The sequence below is a fragment of the Cebus imitator genome, unplaced genomic scaffold, assembly GCF_001604975.1.
Source record: "Cebus imitator isolate Cc_AM_T3 unplaced genomic scaffold, Cebus_imitator-1.0 Scaffold200, whole genome shotgun sequence".
Taxonomy (NCBI): domain Eukaryota; kingdom Metazoa; phylum Chordata; class Mammalia; order Primates; family Cebidae; genus Cebus; species Cebus imitator.
Window position 1 is genome coordinate 642,937 of NW_016107515.1, and position 20,131 is coordinate 663,067.

General features: G+C 50.1%; 1 protein-coding gene across 2 annotated transcripts in view; it reads left to right on the forward strand.

Moving 5' to 3' along the window:
- The first annotated feature begins 3,685 nt into the window (after positions 1-3,685).
- SH3PXD2B (SH3 and PX domains 2B) overlaps positions 3,686-20,131 on the forward strand; it is a 115,261-nt gene continuing 98,815 nt past the window's right edge. For both annotated transcript variants that reach the window (XM_037745422.1, XM_017547670.2), the window contains exon 1: positions 3,686-3,925. In XM_037745422.1, coding sequence (XP_037601350.1) covers positions 3,851-3,925 — 75 coding nt within the window. In that variant the 5' untranslated portion in view covers positions 3,686-3,850. The remainder of the gene's footprint in view (positions 3,926-20,131) is intronic.

Here is a 20,131-nt window from a genome sequence, read left to right on the forward strand (position 1 = left end):
GAAAAATTTAAAAATTAGCCAGATGTGGTGGTGGGTACTTAGAGTCCCAGGTATCAGGGAGGCTGAAGCAGACGATTCCTTGAGCCCAGGAGATAGAGGCCACAGTGAGCCATGATCAAATCACTGTACTCCAGCCTGGGTGACAGAATGAGACCCTGTCTCTTAAAAAACAAATCAAGGCTGGGCACGGTGGCTCATGGCTGTAATCCCAGCACTTTGGGAAGCTGAGGTGGGTGGATAACCTGAAGTCAGGAGTTCAAGACCAGTCTGACCAATATGGTGAAACCCTATCTCTACTAAAAACACAAAAATTAGCCAGGCATGGTGGGTGCCTATAGTCCCAGCTACTCAGGAGGCTGAGACAGGAGAACTGCTTGAACCTGGGGGGCGGGGGTTACAGTGAGCTGAGATTACGCCACTGCACTCCAGCATGGGAGACAGAGTGAGACTGTGTTAAACAAAAAAAACGAAAACACAAAAAACACATAATAATAAGTGTTGGCAAGGATATGGAGAAATTGGAAACTTTGTGCATTGCTGAGGAAATGTAAAATGGCACAGCCCCTGTGGGAGACAGTTAGGGACTCCTCAAGAAAAAAATTAAACATAGAATTACCATATGATCCAGCAATTCCATTTCTTGGTATATCCACAAAAGAATTGAAAGCAGGGACTTGAACAGATATTTTTATACCAATGTTCACAGCAGCATTATTCAGAATAGCCAAAAGATGAAAACAACCCAAGTGACTATTGACAGACGGATAAAGTGCCATATATGTGTATATATATATATATATATATATATATATGTATAATGGAATATTATTCAGCCGTAAAAAGGAAGAAAATTCTGATACATGCTATGTGGGAAGTAGAAAAGTTCCTTTTTAAAGTTTCCTTTCTTGCTAACTTTGTTATAAGCCCTATCCGATGTAGCTGTTAGACATGCCATGCTTACAGGTACATAGTACATTCTATGTCCTTGTACTTTAACCAAGATATCTGTGCTGGACGTGCTCACAGGCATGTCCCAACTCTCCACTGCTTTTACCTGTTTAGAATAGTTTTAAGTTGTTAGCCAATCGGGTTTTAGTTTAAATTGTGAGGTCTGGCTCCAGCCAGTAGAGATCAGACACAGCAGTAAGGACGACCCCAAATGCATAAGGGATCAATCTGTGTGTTTTCCTTTGTTCATTGTACTCTCACAGCAAGATGGCTAGTGAGGGTACCCTTCCTGCAGTCCAAGAAGTGAAAATTGCCTTACTGAAAGATCCTTTGTCAAGGTGCTAATTTTTCTTTGCAGCACTGAGCATCTACTTCCAACATCTATTTCCAAGATGCTACAACATGGATGAACCTTGAGGACATTATGCTAGGTGAGATGAGCCAGACGAAAAAAAAAAAAAAAAAAAACCACTGTGTGATTCCACTCACATGAAGTACCTAGAGTAGTCAGATTCATAGAGATGGAAAGAATGATGGTTGCCAAGGCCTGGAGAAGGTGGTGGAGAGCCAGTGCTTAATAGGCACAGAACTCAAGTTTACAAAGATGAAAAGGTTCTGGAGAGGGATAGTGGTGATGGTCACACAACAATATGAGTGTACTTAATACCACTGAACTGTATGCTTTAAAAATGGTTGAATTGTTAAATTTTATGTTACGTATTTTTTACTACAATCAAAAAGACAAAGGAAAGATATGGAAAGATGCAGGGACAGCAACTTCTGCTGCAGGTGGTTGTGGAGGGAACTTTGTCTTCCCCAGGCCAGGCCTGCCAGGGCAGAAGAGATGGGCATACTCTGCCACTCAGGGTGTGGCTGGAAGCAGGTCTCTTTGCTTCTCTGGAAAAAGGAAGCTGGCTGATTCACAGATGGCCTCTAGCTTTTGCTTTATTAGGAAGGCTTGTCTCCTAATAAGGCAATGAACGAGGTAACAGGGACAGAAAAGCAGACCTTCACTTCTTTGGACATTTCCAATGAGACCTTAGGACCCTTAGACTTGGGAACTGTACTTCAGAAGAATGTGCCTTACAGGAATTTTATCAGTGAGGGTCCTGGCACCAAACAGATGCCACCCTCAAGCTGGGTCCATGAAGACAGTTTAGTAAAGGGTCAATGTATACAGGTGTGGGTGGGGCTAAGGGAGAGACCAGGATGGTGCATTACTCAGGGCTTGCAACAGCAAGATTGTCACAGTCCTGAGCAGAAAAGTGGCTTCAGGAACCCTGAGAGAGACCACGTGAGGAAGGGCACCTTTGGTAAAAACCACCAGGGAGGAAGGGCTTGGGGATTAAATACCCAGACCTCCCTCTCTCCTGCCCTCAATCTCCTCCCAGGGCCTCCCACCCGCCAAGCCCAACAGGAAGACCAGGACAGTGAAATCCACACAGGCCAGCCTCTGGGGCCCAGGCAGGATGGTCAAGTCTGGCAAGGAAGTCAGAGGAGCAAATGGAGGGGCGGATCCAAAGTGAATCAGCACCAAATCATCCATGTGGCCTGGCCAGGGTAGCTGAGAGCAGTCCTCCCCTGGATAAGCCCGCCCTCTTCCAAATGCTGATCCGGGACCGGAGTGGGGAAGAACTCTGTCGTGGCATGGAGGAGAGTCATCGGTTTGTTGAAAAGAGGCCCCTTACTGGCTGTGAGAACACGGGCTAGGGGCCTAAACCTCCAGTCCATGCATTATATATTCATTTATCCATTCATTCAGCCAACATCTTCTGAAAGTGACTCAGTGCCCAGCCAGTGCTAGGAGGCACTAGATGAAGAAACAAGGAGCTGCCCCAGCCACGGCAGCTTCAACGAGTGAGATCCACCTGGAGCTGAGCAGTGATGGGCTCCATCCACCTACTCCCCGACTCTAGCGGCCGCCTTCTGCCGCGACCTCTGTAAAATGGGTCAACCACCTTTTCCTCCTAGAGTCGGCCTGAGGATGCAAAGACAACATTTCTGCAAAGCAGGGCCCGCGGCGCCTGATGAGCAGTAAATGCTCTGCAACTGAGAACGTACGGCCTTGCTATCAAGCACCCAGGTGCCCCTCACACATCGTCACCACCCTTCTACCCCGTTTTGTTGCTTTCATCGCAATTACATTTTACCTACGTGCATTTGTTGCAGTTTTTCTCTCCCTCACTCCCCATGTCCCAGACTGTGAGCCTGGGCGAACCTGGTCACTGGCCCCTTGCTCTTCCTGAATCATCAGGGCTTGGGGTGGATTTAGGATTGCCAGCACTCCTAACATGGACTGCACTGCGGAATGGCTTACTGGCAGGCAGTACTACTAGGCCCATATTATAGATGAAGAGACCCAGCCCAGAGAGGTTAAGCAACTCACCTAAGGGCACAGAGTGGAAAAGCGGCAGAGCCGGGATTCGAACCCGGGAGTCCGTCTCTCCAATCTGGCCGTGGCGGCGGCTGCCTGAGCAAGCCTGCGGAATTGAATCCGCACGTCAGTCAATGAGCGGGCGGCGGGTGCAGGCCCGTCCCCTCCCCCGGCGCAGCGGCTCAGCACCGGGACAAAGGCCGGGCGGGGGCCGAGCGGGGGCCGGACGTGGCTGGTGGGGTCCGCGCGCGGGGGGCGGGGGCCCGGGCTGGGCCCTTTAAGGGGGGCGGGCCGGCGGCGCGGGGGGCGGTGCGGGGGGCGGGCCGGGGGCGGGCGGCGGCGGCGGGGCCGGGCTGGAGTGCGCGCCGAGCGAAGGGCGGCGGCAGCGGCGGCGGCGGCTTGTGCTCTGTCCGGGTGGCGATCGCGCTCGGCTCCAGGCTCCCGGCCCGCGGCGGCGCGCCCCCAGTGCTCCCCGCACCCCGCGTCCCCCGCACCCGCACTCGGCCCGCGGCGGGCGGAGGAGCGGCCATGCCGCCGCGGCGCAGCATCGTGGAGGTGAAGGTGCTGGACGTGCAGAAGCGGCGGGTGCCCAACAAGCATTATGTGAGTGCGGCGCGGCCCCCACGCCCCCTCGAGCCCGCGTCCCGCCGGGGGCGACCGAGGGCCCCCGGCTCGGAAAACTTCTGCCTCCAGCGCTTCCCGTCCCCTCCTCCCCGGCTCTCCCCTCGGCCCTGCAGCGGCGCTGCCCGGGTCCCTCCCGACTCCTCCCCACTGCCTCCCCTCCCCGCTTTTGCCCCGTTCTCCTCCTCCATCCCTTCCTCCCGCCTCGCCCCCCTACTCGCCTCTCTGCGGCTCCTCCACCCTTTCTGTCTCCTCCGTGCCCCCCACCCTACTCCCGTCCTGCTCATGAGTGGAAAAGTCTGGCCCCAGCTGGCGAGGGGGCAGAGACAGAAAGCGGGTGAGAGAAAAGCGCCTGTTCCCAGGCCGCCCGCCCTGCCACTCCTTGTCCAGAGGCGCGCAGACCTGCAGTGCCCAGCCACAGGTAGCCCCTCTAGGGATCGCCGAGTTTGACTCCGTTCTTTTGCAAGAGCCAGCCTGGGCAATGGAGATCTCTCGGCATGGATCATTTGAGTGGCTGCACCTTTAAAGGGTTAAAAACATCCCCTGCCCCCTCTCTCCAGGAACTTCTGTTAAAAAATGTATGAAAGTTTTCTCCTGGCATCTCCCTCTGGAACATGGGAATCTTGTTTGGAGCTGGCAAGGACTTGAGAAAATGGGACAGTAGCGTTGTTTTGCAGATGAAAAGGCTGAGGCTCAGAGGTTGCAGGTCCTAGAACACAGAGCTGCATTCGGGCTTCCCTCCCTCTAGAAGGGAGGCCTGGGACTGACGGTGACCTGCAGGTGGAAAGTGGCTTCCGCAGCAACCTACGGGACACGTCTGCAGATTCAGGAGGCCCTGGGACCACCTCTTCAGGTTCTGGGTGGAGATAAAGGGGATGTGGGGTGATGGGCCCACATGAGGCCTTGGGGAGGGCCTCATTACAGCAGGAAGGGGGCTATAGTGTCTCTGGCGGTGAGAAGTGGGCAGTGGCTGAGCCTGGCTGCAGAGAAGTTAACCAGGAAGGGAAAAAGAGTAAGAGGGAGGGAAAAAATCCTAACAAAGAAGTATAGAACAATGAATAGAAAAGGGCGTTGGCTGGCTAAATTAAGCTCCTTGACCTCCCTGGAAGTCGTCTTCAAATCTTTTTTTTTAAAGAACTAATTCTTACACAGTAGATCTACATGCCTTCCATGAATAGCCTGTGAAATTCTGAAAGGAGATAGCCGGGAACCCACTCCACGCTCTCCATAAGAAAGGGTGTGATGTGTGATTCTGTATTGTTATTGGCTGGGCAGCCAGTTGTTCAGCCCTTAGCCAGGCGGTGGGAAGCTATTTCCTGGACCTGTGGCATCTTTAAATAGAGTGAAGTTTCCCTTGATTCCAGAGCTGAGCTAAATTGTCTTTTTTTTTTCTTCCTTTTTTGATTTTTTGTTAACTGTTTTCAAATGCTGCCAAATCTTAGTTTCTTGTTTGAGCCTGTTAGTGCGTAACTGAGTTTGCCTCTTGGGCATGAAGACAGATTTCACCAACATGGCAACAGGAGGAAGCCTGGAATTCTCCATGCCACCTCCCACCAGGTCTGTGAGCTGGCAAAATGAGAATAGATACCGCCACTGAGGCCCGGCCATCGCGGTCCACTCACCCTTCCTGGCCACTCCATATCAGGCTTGAGGATCTTCAGCCCATTTGACAGATGAGGAAACCAGGGCTCAGCAGAGTGAGGTCCCACGCCAAAGGTCACAGTCAGGAGCCAAGGAGGGATGTAGATCCAGGTCCGTTGGATGCCGAAAAGACCACACCACTTCCCAGATCCAGTACCCCCATAATTTGAGCAAAGTCCTCTGAAAAACTGGGAAATCTCTCATATCATTAGTGAAAGCCTGGAAGCTTTTCATTCTCTGCTTTGTCAGCTCCATCGCTGCCAGTTTTTTGAAGATTTTGCAGCTTTGAGAAGCATCTTTTGAAGCTTTCAGCCACTTTTTAGGAGCCCCATAGAAACTTGTTTAGGAGACAAGTTTCTATGTTAAAACGTAGATTGGGGATCAGATCTTGGCTTCCCAGCTGGTAGCTGTGTCGCCTCTCAGCCTCAGTTTTTCATCTGTGTAATGGGGATGGTATTGTCCATTTCCTGGGGGAGCAGCCACGTGGCAGGCAGGGGTGGAGTTCCCTAACCATTAGCTCCCTTCCTGCCTGTCCCGAGGTATCTTGTCACTGATTGGGAGCATGCCAAAGTCACATGCTGGGGGGACTCACCAAGACCTTGTTTTTCTGCATGTGGGTTTAGTCACGTATGTGATTCAAGGGGCCTTCTCCCTTCTAGTCCAGCCTTCTGGGTTCATCAGATGAGGAGGGGCGACGGGCTGAACTGAAGCCCGAGTCATCCACAGGATCTTTACTGCCATGATGGCAGGGGGGCCGAACCCAACGGAAATGGATGCCTGTGGCGGGCGACCACCACTGCTGTTCCCAAGCTCCACCCCAGCCCCACACACACTCTGGAAAGAGCGGGCATGAAGGCAGCTATTGGCGGGCCTGGACTTTGACTCCCATTTGGTATCCCTCTTTCTGAAGCCACCCTGGAGAGACAGCATCAGCTGGGGAGTTGAACGGTCCTACTGTGTGACCTTGGACTAGTTGGTTTGCCTCTCTAAGCTCTAGCTTCTGTGTAAATGCTGCTGTATCCCTCAAGGGCAGAGTTTCTCAGCCTCAACAGTTTTGCCATCGTGGGCTGGTCATTCCTTGTTATAGGGCTGTCCTGTGGATTGTAGGGTGTTTAGCAGATCCCTGGTGTCTACCCACTAGTCATCCCTCTTCCCAACTGTGACACCCAAAAGGTCTCCATGCATTGATTGCTGCATGTCCTCCTGGGGGGCAGCATCACACACATCCTACCCCAGCCTCTACACCAGAGAATACACAAGTCAGTTTTTGAGAGTCCCCTTCACTACACCCCCTAATTTCCCACTACCCCTTCCCCATTTGCAGCCACCTCGGCCACCACATGCTCATCACCCACTTGCCTGTGATGGACAAGGTCATGGGTGCTTTAGATGTCATTGGAGAACTGCACCCGGAGTTCAGGATTGCCTATCAGGGCTGGGCCACCTGCTCCATCTGAAATGGTGCCTTCTCCAAGATCGGAATGGTATCCTCTCCAGCGTCAGCCTCGGTCACCCATAGGCAGAGCCATCATCCAGGGGCCAGGGGCAGAGCCATAGGCCAGGTCTGGAGAATGCGGGGCCAGAAGCTCCAGGGGCCTCTGAGATCCTGGCAGGTTGATGACCGTTATCCATAATATTGTTTGGAGAGGGTTTCCCTGGAACCACCACCCTCTGTTGGAAGCAGGGAGATGAAGGTTTGGGGGGCTGCTTCCTTTCTCTGCTGGCATCTTTCCTGCACTGAAGCCCGAGGGCTTGGGGATGAATGGAGAGGGGGCTTCTGAGGATGACATTCTGGGAGACCCTCCCCAGCTAGGTTGTCTTTGGCTTGAGGGGAGGAAGAAGAGCTCCAGGTAGAATTTGTGGGTTTTATTTGGATCACCCCATTTCCCACACTGGAGAGGGATGTACAGAAGCATTAGTCTCAGCAGCAGGGGCCTGGAGATGCTGGCCGACTCTGTCTCAACATCTTTTTTTTTTTTTTTTTTTTTTTTTTTTCTGAGACGGAGTTTCGCTCTTGTTACCCAGGCTGGAGTGCAATGGCGCGATCTTGGCTCACCGCAACCTCCACCTCCTGGGTTCAGGCAATTCTCCTGCCTCAGCCTCCTGAGTAGCTGGGATTACAGGCACGCACCACCATACCCAGCTAATTTTTTGTAGTTTTAGTAAAGACGGGGTTTCACCATGTTGACCAGGATGGTCTCGATCTCTTGACCTCGTGATCCACCCACCTCAGCCTCCAACAGTGCTGGGATTACAGGCTTGAGCCACCGCGCCCGGCCTCAACATCTTTAAATGTTAAGAGGAGCAAGATGGTTATAGTATTTACGGCAGCAAGAATAACAGTGGCTCAGTAACCTGAGCAGGGCACTGGGTCAGGCTCTCTAGGTGAGTTTAGGCATCACAGCAGCCCTTTCAAATAGGTACATATATAATTGTTTTTTGAGACGGGGTCTCATTCTGTCACTCAGGCTGGAGTGGTGCAATCCCGGCTCCCTGCAGCCTCCGCCTCCCGGGTTCCAGCAATTTTCCTGCCTCAGCCTTCTGGATTGCTGGGATTACAGGCGTTCACCACCACGCCCAGCTAATTTTTGTATTTTTAGTAGAGATGGGGTTTCGCTATGTTGGTCAGGCTGGTCTCGAACTCCTGACCTCAGGTGGTCTGCCCACCTTGGCCTCCCAAAGTGCTAGGATTTCAGGCATGAGCCACCTTGCCCGGCTCAAATAGGTATATTGTCAATATAGTAATAAAATACTTGGCACATAGAAAAGATACATAGAATAAAATAAATATCTATATCTACATACCTTCCAAGTCTTCACATCTCTATATTTTGCCGTGTGGGTTTCAAAACTTTTTTTATTTTTAAGAAATAAAGCATCGCAGATGCAAAGCCCCCTGTGCACGCTCCCCAGTGCTGCCCCTCCCCCATAAACCACTATCCTGCATTTGATGTTGATCATTCCCATGCACTTGTGAAAAATAGACTAAGAGGTAAGATATTTTCCTTAACAGCTTTCTTGAGGTATAATTTACATATTATAAAATTCATCCATCGTAAGTGTGCAATTCACTGATTTTAAAGTAAATTTATAGAGCATGTGCGACCATCACCACAATCCAGTTTTATAACATTTCCATCATTCCCAAAAAGATCCCCTACACCCATTTGCGATCAGTCCCCTTTCCACCCCAGCCCGTGGACTTTTTAATATCTTTTCCTTTTTACCATTCCCTAATATCTTGTATTGTCGTGAATGTTTTAAAACTATCAAAAAGCATTACACGGCCAGGCATGGTGGCTCATGCCTGTAATCCCAGCACTTTGGGAGGCTGAGGCAGGCAGATCATGAGGTCAGGAGTTCGAGACCAGCCTGACCAACATGGTGAAAAGCCACCTCTACTTAAAATACAAAAATTATTCAGGTGTGGAGGTGCATGCCTGTAATCGCAGCAACTCAGGAGGCTGAGGCAGGAGAATCGCTTGAACCCGGGAGGCGGAGATTGCAGTGAGCCAAGATTGCGTCACTGCACTCCAGCCTGGGCAACAGAGTGAGACTCTGTCTCAAAAAAAAAAAAAGCATTACACTTTTGAGATCTATGTTGATCCAGGTAGCTCCAGTTCGTTTTAACTGTTGTTTACTATGGCATTGATGAATATGCCCCTATTTTTTCAAGCTCTTGCTGGGAACTGTTAGGGTGTTTCCAGCAGTTGACTGTCTTACAGCTGCCTTCTTGCACAGGGATCCACAGTAGAATTACTGGGCCTTGTGGTTTGTGCGTTTTCAACTTTTCATTTACATCCCCAGGGTTCCCTTTGCTCTCTCTTCTTGCTAACACTCCGTGTCATCAGACTTTTCAGTCTTTGCCAATCCAATAGGGGCAAAAGTGGCGCTTGCTCACACCAGCGAGGTTGAGCAGCTTTTCATACCTTTATCAGCCATTTCAGTTTCCTCTTCTGTGAATTACCAATTTTTATCCTTTGCCTCTTTTTAAATATATTGGGTTATTTGTCTTTTATTGATTGATGGGATTTATGTATACATTTGGGACACTAATCCTTCAGGTAATTATATTAGTTTTCTGTTTTCCACTTGAGGAGACTGCAGGTTCAGAGAGGTGGAAGCATGTGCCTGAGGTCACACAGCAAGGAGTGGCTACATGGGAATTGGACTAGATGCCCTTCTGTCTAGGAGAGACATGGGGCGACCCTGTGATCCCACCATGGAACTGAGTGATCTTGGGTGGGTCACTTAGGCTTCTGGGCCCTGGTTTCCTCTTATATGAAATATTGGGGCCATCCAGGCCCTTCTCTGATCTCACCATTTATTCAGCCCTGACTGAAGAAGTGCAGGCCGCCACCAGCCCTCAGTGGTGGAAGCTCACTCCAGGAAGCTCTGGGTGGATTGCACCCCTGGCGTGATGGCTCTGCAGGCTCTGTGCTGCCAGCTCTGAAACCTCCCTCCTTGATTTGCCAGGCTCCGGAAGCCCGGGGGGCACTGTACTGAGCAGCTGAGTTTGGAATAGTAGATCGTGCCCTTGGTAGGCATTGCCAGCATTCTCAGTCCCATCAGGGCCTCCAGCAGGTGAGCCCAATGGTCTAGGACAAACCATGGATCTGCTGCCCAAATTAGCTGCATTCTCTTCTCCAGCCACCAGTTTCCCCCTCGAATCCCTGGCACCCGTGTTGCGGGAATACACAGGGCAGGGCAGCAAAGTGGAGTGTCAAGAACTTGGGTGTTAGAGCCAAACATCTGGGTTCAAGTCTGCATGGCCCTGGGCAGCTCGCTGAATGCCCCCCTTCGTTTTTACATTTGTAAGATAGGTGCAGTGACTTCCTTCTAAGATGATTGTGCAAGCTTTTGGTGATGTATGCACAGAATCTGTACTCCAGCCCTGCTGCTGGAAGGAATGCCAACTGCTAGCACATGTCTTACCAACCCACCGTTACCTTCTTGATGAAAAGACCTGGCTTTGAATTCTCTTCAAGAGCTCCTGAGCAGGGCGACCTTGAGCTGTGTGAGGATCTGTAAAATGGGAATAGTCATAGTACCTAGCGCGCAGTACTGAGCCTCATGGGTATAAAAAGCACTCAGTAAATCTCTCGAACCTGGGAGGTTGCAGTGAGCCAAGATTGCACCACTTCACTCCAGCCTGGGTGACAAAGGGAGACTCTGTCGGCTAAAATCAAATGAAATAAAGATACTCAATAAGCGGTAGTCATGAAAAGTACAACTGATGATAATAATAGTCAGATCTAAATTTCTGCACCGCTTTCCGGCCTGCTGCCCCGAGGCTACACTATACAGTCTTCATGGTCTTTCATTCAAGAGGCGTTTTGGGGGATGCCTGCCCCAGACTGGTCCCGTGCTGCTGCTGAGATAGGCCCGGGAGCAAGGCAGAGCCATTCCTACCTGTTGTGCAGGGGGCTCTTGTCCCCTACTGGGTCTGTGTCACAAGAGGTAGGGCCCTCTTAAGGCCCCTTGGGTAGGTTTTTCTTTAATGACTATTGCTTTCTTTTGATTGGGAAAAAGTAGGTGCTTGTCACACAGGCAAGCTATATATGCCAAGTGAGTGGCAAGCAAAGGGCATTTCTGTGTTGATGCTTTGCTCTGCTAGAGACTTGGTCAACCATTTTCCCCCATCCCGTCCCCCACCCTATAGGTGCAATGCACAAGCCCCTCAGCCTACCTGGCCGGTCATCCTCAATGGGAGAAGCTGCAGCCTGCTCTGGTACACTCTGTGTATGGCAGGTGTCTCAAGGTCAAAGGAGGTGGAGCAGTTATGTCTTCAAACTATGTAAATGTCACTTTAGGCCGGGCATGATGGCTCATACCTATAATCCCAGCACTTTGGGAGGCTGAGGCGGGCAGATCACCTGAGGTCAGGAGTTCGAGACCAGCCTGACCAACATGGAGAAACCTGTGTGTACTAAAAATACAAACATTAGCTGGGCATGGTGGTGCATGCCTGTAATTCCAGCTACTTGGGAGGCTGAGGTAGGAGAATTGCTTGAACCTGGGAGGCGGAGGTTGCAGTGGGCCGAGATCGTGCCATTGCACTCCAGCCTGGGCAACAAGCACAAAACTCCACCTCAAAAAAAATTTTTTTTCACTGTAGTTCAGACTTTGAATCAGTGCCATTCTGTGCCTCTAGTGGGCTGAGAAAGTACATCAGACAACTTGGGTTAAAATCTCTGCTCTGCCACTTACCAACTGTGTGACCTCAGACAAGCCTCTGCGCCTCTGTTTCCTCATCTATAAAATAGGGATAAAAATAGTTCCAATTTCATAGGGCTAATAATGTGAGAATTAAAGGGGCCTAGCATCTAATTGAGGTTTGATCATGGTAAACTGTATTAGAAGTGTAGAAACCTCGTATCGTTTATGATCATAAAAGGTGGGTAACCACTTCAAAGTACATCAGTAGAGAACAAGATAAAATGTGCTGTATCCATGTGCTAGAATACCATCAAGATGGTAAAACGATTCCATCTTCTATCACAAGAATATGAAATAGCTAAAGCTGGTTTGCAAAATAACATACTCAGGCTGATTTTCACCTGATTACAAATGAAGGATGAAAATATGAGTCTGTGTAAGCTCAGAAATACAGCTGATAAGATGTCATTCCTTTTTTTTTGCTTGTCTGTGCTTTTCTGTTTTCCGAATGTTCTGCAAAGAACATGTATTCTTGTTTTTAGTAGAAATTGAAAAAACAACAAATGCTCATTTTTAAAAAGAAGCTGTGCCAAGCTGGGGCAGCTCCAGCCAGATCCCCACATCCTGCTGTCCATCCTGTCCCAAAGGATCCTCCTGTCCTCCTGCCTCTGAGGCTCTTTCCCAACTCCTGCCGCAGAGGGAGGTCTCTGGATGTGGCTTTCCAGTCTGTGAGCTAGAGAAATAGAAAACGATGAGTTTAAAATACCACGAGGGAAGGCCTGGGCAGATGCTTTCCTGGTTAAAATGCTCCTTGCTCAGCAAGTCCAGGCCCTTCCCCTTCGCGCTTACAGCTGAATGGGGTTGGGAAGAATTGCAGGTTTAAGTTCTGCAGATCTGGCATGGTCTGTAGTCTGAGGTCACAGGGCACCAGAAACGTCATCCAGGTTAGAGGTGTGCCCTACAGCCCACTTCCCTGGGCGTTCCGTGTGTCCTCTTGCCTCCCTCCGGAGGTACTGGCAGGTTGGCAAGCAGCCTAGTTACCATACTGCCAAACAAGGAAGGCTGAAGGGACCGTGCCATTCCCTCCATGACACTCACGTCCTGCTTGCAAATTGTGCATCCTTTTTTCCTCGGAGAGAGAGCTGTGGTAGAGGGAACGTCAGGGGAGCAGTCTCGCTTTGCATGACTCAGTTTTCCCCTTCCCCTTAGCGATGAAGCCAGCTGTGGGTCCCTGCAGCTGCAGGAAAGGAAACTACTGTCCCCACTGAGCAGCCTGTTAGTCTGGTAGGCTCAACCAGTGAGTTGTGAGCACCCACACGTGGCCAAAAGAGAAGACGAGGTTTATTGAGAAGGCCATGTGGCTTCTGCAGTCTGGGCCTGGGTTCTAATTTGATTCTGTCATTCACTCACTGTTGGCCCTGAGCCTTCTCTGGACAATAGGGGGCTTTGTTGGGGAGATCCAATGAACTTTTATGCAGAATGCCTGAGGAGGGGTGCTGCTGGCCCGGGTAATGCCCAGAACCTGAGGCCCTGTGGTCCCTATCCTAAAGCCCTTGTTGAGGGGGTCAGCTGGCCCCTGGGTGAAACTGGCATCCTTTGCCACTGATGTGACATGGGAACCGGCTGACATGATAGACTCAGGAAGCTCCGTGCCTCCAGCAGTGGGCCGGGGCCCGAGCTTGTGTGGCTGCCTCCTCAGGACTCTGCCTCTGCAGAAGCCTGCAAACCTGAGCTCTGCCACAGCCCATCGGACTCTGCTCCATTCTCCAAACTCCATTCTCCTCCCTTATTTGCTGGCCTAGATGCCTGCAGGTGGGCGTGACTCTCAGCCCAGGGCCTTCTTCAAATGGTAAAGGGAGGAGGGGCTGTGGGCAGAGCTCACCTGCCTGCTTCTGCAGCCCTGTCTCAGGCTATCCCAGGGCTGAGGGTGGCCAGAGTTACCAAATGAAAATGCAGGATGCCGGCCAGGCGCAGTGGCTCACGTCTGTAATCCCAGCACTTTGGGAGGCCGAGGTGGGTGGATCATGAGGTCAGGAGTTCAAGACCAGCCTGGCCAGTATGGTGAAACCCCATCTCTACTAATAATACAAAAATTAGCCAGGCGTGGTGGCAGGCACCTGTAGTCCCAGCTACTCAGGAGGCTGAGGCAGGAGAATCACTTGAACCCAGGAGATGGAGGTTGCAGTGAGCTGAGATCGTGGCACTGCACTCCAGCCTGGGCAACAGAGTGAGACTCTGACTCAAAAAAAAAAAAAAAAAAGAAAAGAAAAGAAAATGCAGGATGCTCAGTTCTATTTCAATTTCAAATAAACATGCAATATTTGGGACATATTTATGAGAAACAATTATTCATTGTTTATCTGAAATTCAGATGTTACTGGGCATCCTATTCTTTATCTGGCAAGGCTGCCAGAACTACCAATTCGAAAAAACAGCAACCACCAAGAAAGCTTCATTTTATGGGCTGGGCGTGGTAGTTCATGCCTGTAATCCCAGCACCTTGGGAGGCTAAGGCGGGAGGATCATTTGAGCCCAGGAGTTGGACGCCCTCCTAGGGAGCATAGTGAGACCTCGTCGCTACTAAAAATCAACAAAATTAGCCAGGTGTGATGGTTCTTGCCTGTAATCCCAGCACCTTGGGAGGCTGAGGCAGGAAGACTGCTTGAGCCCAGGAGATAGAGGCTGCAGTGAGACATATTTGTGCCACTACGCTCCAGCCTGGGCGACAGAGATAACAAACGTGGATAGGCAAAATGGGGATTGAGACCTCAAGAAGGTTAGTGTCCTGACAGGCAGACAGACAGGTGCCCTGGGCTTCTGGGGGACCTGGTCCTGGGGAAGGCAGCACCGCAGAGGTGACCTGAGGACAGTCACAAAGCATGAGAGGGATGCTGCCAAGTGGGCCAGGGTGAAGGCAGTACAGGCAGAGAGAACAGGAGAGTAAAGAAATGGAAACCCTGGCACATGGAGTGCTTGAAAAAGCAGGAGAGGTTTGAGTGATGGAGATGAAGCTCTGTGGGCAGGTGGGGGCCAGAAGGATCTGGGGGCTCCTGGCTGGCCTGAGAGCCGTAGGAGAGAAGGCATGGGACCCCTTAGGAAGACCATAGCCCCAGTACAACACACGAAGGCTGAGGCCAGGCTAGGGACCAGAGGCAGTTCAGGATACAAGTCACTGGAGTAGCAGGAGGAGCTGGTTGGTGCTCAGAAGCAGTTCCCCAGCTTGAGGGATGGGTAGGAGAGCCCTTCACAGGAGAATGCAGAAAGCAGAGCACAGAGACCCAGGAGCCCCTGTCCAAATGGGGAGCCGTGTGCAGACCGTGGCGATGGAGGGAGAGAAAGAGGAGGGAGGGAGGAGGGTTATTAGAGGGGACTGTGCAAGCCAGTACTAATTCTGAATTTCCAGGGTGATTAAATAACTCCAAATTTGTTTTGTTCTCAAGATTCAATAGTAACTTTTATTATTAACGATATAGAAGAGCTATCATTTATCTGAGTGCTTACTGTGTGCTCGAGGCTTTTCATGCTTTATGTCTTTGAATCCACACAGCAGCTCTGAGAGATAAGGAGTGTTAGGATTCTGGGATTGCACGTGACAGAAACACACGTGGCTAACTTAAGCCAAGCAGACTGTATTGAGTTAGTCTCTTAAGTTAGACGTGGCTAACCTAAGCCAAACTCCTGTTGGTGGGGCTGGCAGAATCAAGGGAAAAGCTCAGCACCCAGCCTCGAAAAGAACATGGGCAGCTGGAGCCATCCAGGGCGTGGGAGCTCCAGTAGGTATTAGGACATCACCAGGCAGGCAGCTGATCCACCCATTTTCAGACCTTTTAGCCACTCAAGAGTCCAGTTCCAGAAGGAGAGACTGACTGGCCCAACCAGATTACCTGACCCTATAGGCCAGGTGTGAGTGGGATAGTAAGATCGACAGCCCCACTGGAACTGCAGGTAGCGAGAGGGATCGCTGTGGAAGGAGATTCAGGGCACTGTTGCTGGGAGAACGGAGCGTGGAGCTTGGGCAGGCAAAAACAATGCATGTCTGCTACACAGATGCTGTTATTGGCCCATTTCACAAATGTGGAAACTGAGGCTTACAAAGGTGGAGCAGTTTGTCAGGATCACTCTTGGCTCCCCTGCCTATCATTGACTCTTTGTAAGGGGACAGTCACCTTTCCACCCCCCATCTCAGTCCTGAAGGAAGAAGTTGCCTTTAAGCACACAAGCATGGTATTTTCTGTTTTGCTTCATTAAGCAGAATCGCATGGCCCCCCGCCTGCTGTGCTGGCAAAGAAAGCTAGAACCCACGTGGTGGCGTCACCATTTCCTCCTCCTCAGCCAAGGTGTGAATCAGCAGCCTGTGGCTTCAGGCCACTCTTGGCTTCCAGTCAGTTCCACAGATGTGGATTTATTGTCTGCCCTGGGCCACTTTTGGCCCAGAGCCAGAGAGAGGCTAAGATGATCAGGTACAGTCTTGTCCTCACAGAGGTCACCGTCTGTTCAGAATGCATCTCCATAGCATAAGGGCTGCGACTGGGGCCTGGAGTACCCGTTTCTGCTGGGACAGAGAGGTACACTCTCAGTTGGGCTCAAAAGCAAAGGGGTGTTCAGGGGCTGGGAAAGCCGGGTAGCAGCGGGGTTCTTTACGTGGGTGGAATTCAGAGGGTCCTTGAGCATGGAAGGAGAAGAATTACATCTTAATTTTCACTAACCTCCAACTGAAATTTAGCATTGCCTTCTATCATGAATGAAGGTGGCAATTCGCGGTGATATTAGTAATACATGTGACTTTGTCACCAATAGCGATTCCCTGATATTTCCATCTTACTTGACAGTCGTCGCATGGATCCCCACAGAGTATCTACACTCCTTACAACTTCCAAGCTGTAGTGTCATTAGACCCACCACTAGGTTCTGTTATTTGTGGCCTTAATAAAAATGTACATACAGTCACAATTTTGTTTTTTGAAACATTTTGATAACTGTAATTCAGTATCATTAGTTTTATTTGGGATCTCTGTGTTTTACTCATCGTACATCATTCTGAGAAGGGGTCCGTGGGTTTCCTCAGATGCCAGAGAGATGTATGGCTCCAAAAAAAGATGAAAGACCCCTGGGTGGAGAGGTGGGACTTGGGAGCCAGATGGCATGGGTTGGACCTGGCTCTGCTATGTGTGATCTTGAGCCAGTGACTGAACCTCTCTGTCCTTCAGTTTCCTCTTCTACGGAATGAGAATAACAAGAGTATCCACTGTGGATTATTCATGTAAAGGGTTTAGAGCTCTTCCTGGCATGTAAAAGTGCTGAATCAATTACCTGTTATCATCTATAACATCATCATCATCGTTATCATCATTTATCTAACTAGTGATGTGCATTTTTAATAAGCAACCCCAAATGACGTGACATTGGCCATCTGGAATGACCACATATTAAGAAACAGACTCTAAGGCCGGGAGCGGTGGCTGAAGCCTGTAATCCCAGCACTTTGGGAGACCAAGGCGGGTGGATCACGAGGTCAAGAGATTGAGACCATCCTGGTCAACATGGTGAAACCCCGTCTCTACTAAAAATACAAAAACATTGGCTGGGCATGGTGGCGCGTGCCTGTAATCCCAGCGACTCAGGAGGCTGAGGCAGGAGAATTGCCTGAACCCAGGAGGCGGAGGTTGCGGTGAGCCGAGATCGCGCCATTGCACTGCAGCCTGGGTGACAAGAGCGAAACTCCGTCTCAAAAAAAAAAAAGAAACAGACTCTAATTAAGGACGTACTCCTTAAAATTTGCAGCTGCATTCCCCCAAAGATTTATATATTTGGATATTCAGCAGTATGGTAATTTAAACAATGTTCAAAGTAGCCTAAATGTTTATCATTGGAGCCATGATTAAATAAATGATATACAGAGCCTTACAATGGACTATAAGGGCATCTTTAAAAGTGGTTTGTCCAAAGGATGTTTGATGAAATGGGGAAATCCCTGCCATCTCATCCAAATGAAAAAAGCCAAATCATATGTATAGTGTTATCTTAATTTTGAAAAATCTTTCTATGCATAGAAAAAGGGTCTGAGAAGAAGTATGCCCAAAGCTTCATCTCTGATGGTGGAAATGGATCGTTTTTAAGACCTCAGACTCTACAGTCAGCCTGTTTTATTCCCAGATTGAACAATTTACCCAACCTCCTTGGGCCTTACCTTCCTCCATTGCAGAATGGAGAAGATAGGACAGCGCGACCTCACAGAATTGCTAGGATAGAGCACATTAAGCACATTCTAGACTCTTAAATGTTGTTAGTAATTGCGGCAAATTGTCTACATTTTATTTATTATCCAAGTGTTCTCTAGAGGGGAAAGGACAGTGTAGGATGGCTTTTAAGTCCACACAGGGCTCAAATTGGGACAGGGGCAGGGATTAGTCTCTGCGAGATTAGGAGCCCAAAAAGGGAGGGGTCCAGGAATGGCCGGGGTACCCACAGAATCTGACCCACAGAAATCGAATCACATATGATTTCACACAGAAATCCCTTCTTCTCCCCTGCGACACCCCTGAAAGGTGGCTGTCCCCAGGATCTGAGAGGATGCTGTCTTTACATTCCTATCCTAAGTTCTCTTCTACAGACCCCAAGCTCAGTGGGAAGGGAGGATGAGGTTGGACTCGGTTGGGTTACTGTCAAGAGAGCTCGGGGTGTTCAGGGGCTGGCAAAGCCGGCCAGCGGCGGGGTTCTTTACATGGGTGGAATTCAGAGGGTCCTTGAATGTGGAAGGGGAAGAATGACATCTTATTTTTCACTAACCTCCAACTGAAATTTAGCATTGCCTTCTATTGTGAATGAAGGCAGCAACCCGCGGTGATATTAGTGTACACATATTCACAATTTCGTCTTTTGAAACATTTTGCTAACTGTAATTCAGTATCAGTTTCATTTGGAGTCTATGTGTTTTAGTCATTTTAAATCATTCTGAGAAGGGGTCTATGGATTTCTTCAGATGCCAGAGAGATTCTAGAGATTCTCAGAGATCCTAAACCAGCCTGGTTGGCTGCTTCTGAGCAACCCTTCCATTACCTCACCAGGGTACCCAGCTTTGATGCTGAGGCCCCAGTGCACCAATCCCATTATCACATGTACACCCTGAGTTCATCGTCGCCTAGGGTACGACCCCCCATTTTGTGTTCAGGGCCTTGCCTACAATAAATGTCCAGCCCAAGTGTGTTTCTTGAACAAAGCTGTTAACTGCTTGGGCCCTGCCTGTCCCAAAGTCCCGTGATTCTAAGGCAACAGCCACTGACGTCCTTGGTGCTGAGACAGAATCACATTCCACGTGATGAAACCCTGCTGGCCCAGGCCGAGCAGTCAGTGTGTCATAGTGGTTAAGTGACAGGCTTTGGAGGCAGCCAGGCCTGAGTACAAACCCTGGCTTTGTCACTTTCTAGTTACATGATTTGGGCTGAGTTACTTAACCTCTCAGAAGCTCGGTATCTTCTTCATCTCTAAATGAGGGGGAAGGAGGGTCATCACCAAGCCTAACAGACACTGAAGTGAAGAGTACTGATTTTTAGTCTAGTTTAGTGGACACAGATGAGATCCTGTAGCCCCTGGGATGCTGTTAAGTTGAACCATATGAAATTGTCAACATTTAGCCTATAAAAATGGCAATTTCACTTGGCTCATCCTAATGTTTTGGGATTGATTTGGGCCCGTGGAACTCACTCTGCTTTCATGGAAAGGGGTTATAAGCCATCACTGTCCCAGAGGTGTTACAGACACAATCCCATTTACACTTTACATCAGCCCCCAACAGACAGGTTATCAGCACCCCTCTTTTACAGATGGGAAAACTGAGCTTCCTAAATAGCTTCTCTAGGACCCCAGTTAAGTCTAGTCGGGATTGAACCCAGGTCTGTCCAGCCCAGGGTCTGCTGTTCCCACCATCGCTGTGTTGAGACTTGGTTACCGATTGCCTTGCCTCACAGCTGGGAGAGCCCCGGACATTTTCTAGGAACCCCCTGCCCGGGACCTGGTGGCTGCCTCCTGAGATTCCCCGCGACGCTGCCTGTTGGAGCCCCCATTTCTAGCCCTGAGTGGGAGCTTGGGTTCGAACTGTCTCGACTTCTGCAGTTTTCTGCTCCTACATTTTTGGCTTTGGCTGTGGGGCTGAAAGGCGAATGGAGGACATGTGTCAATTCTCCTTCTGCATTTTGGGAGGAATGTTCTTCCTGAGCTCTCCTGCCCACTTGTTAAATCCAAGTCCTGGTGCCCAGACTCTGGATGCAGGCACAGCATCCCCAGGTGCCGCCCTTGCCCACAGCCCCGTCAAGGCAGGGCCAAAATGGCTGCTGGAGGTATGAGGCCAGACCTGGGGGGAGGCAGGGTGGCAGAAACCCAGGTGGGTGATTG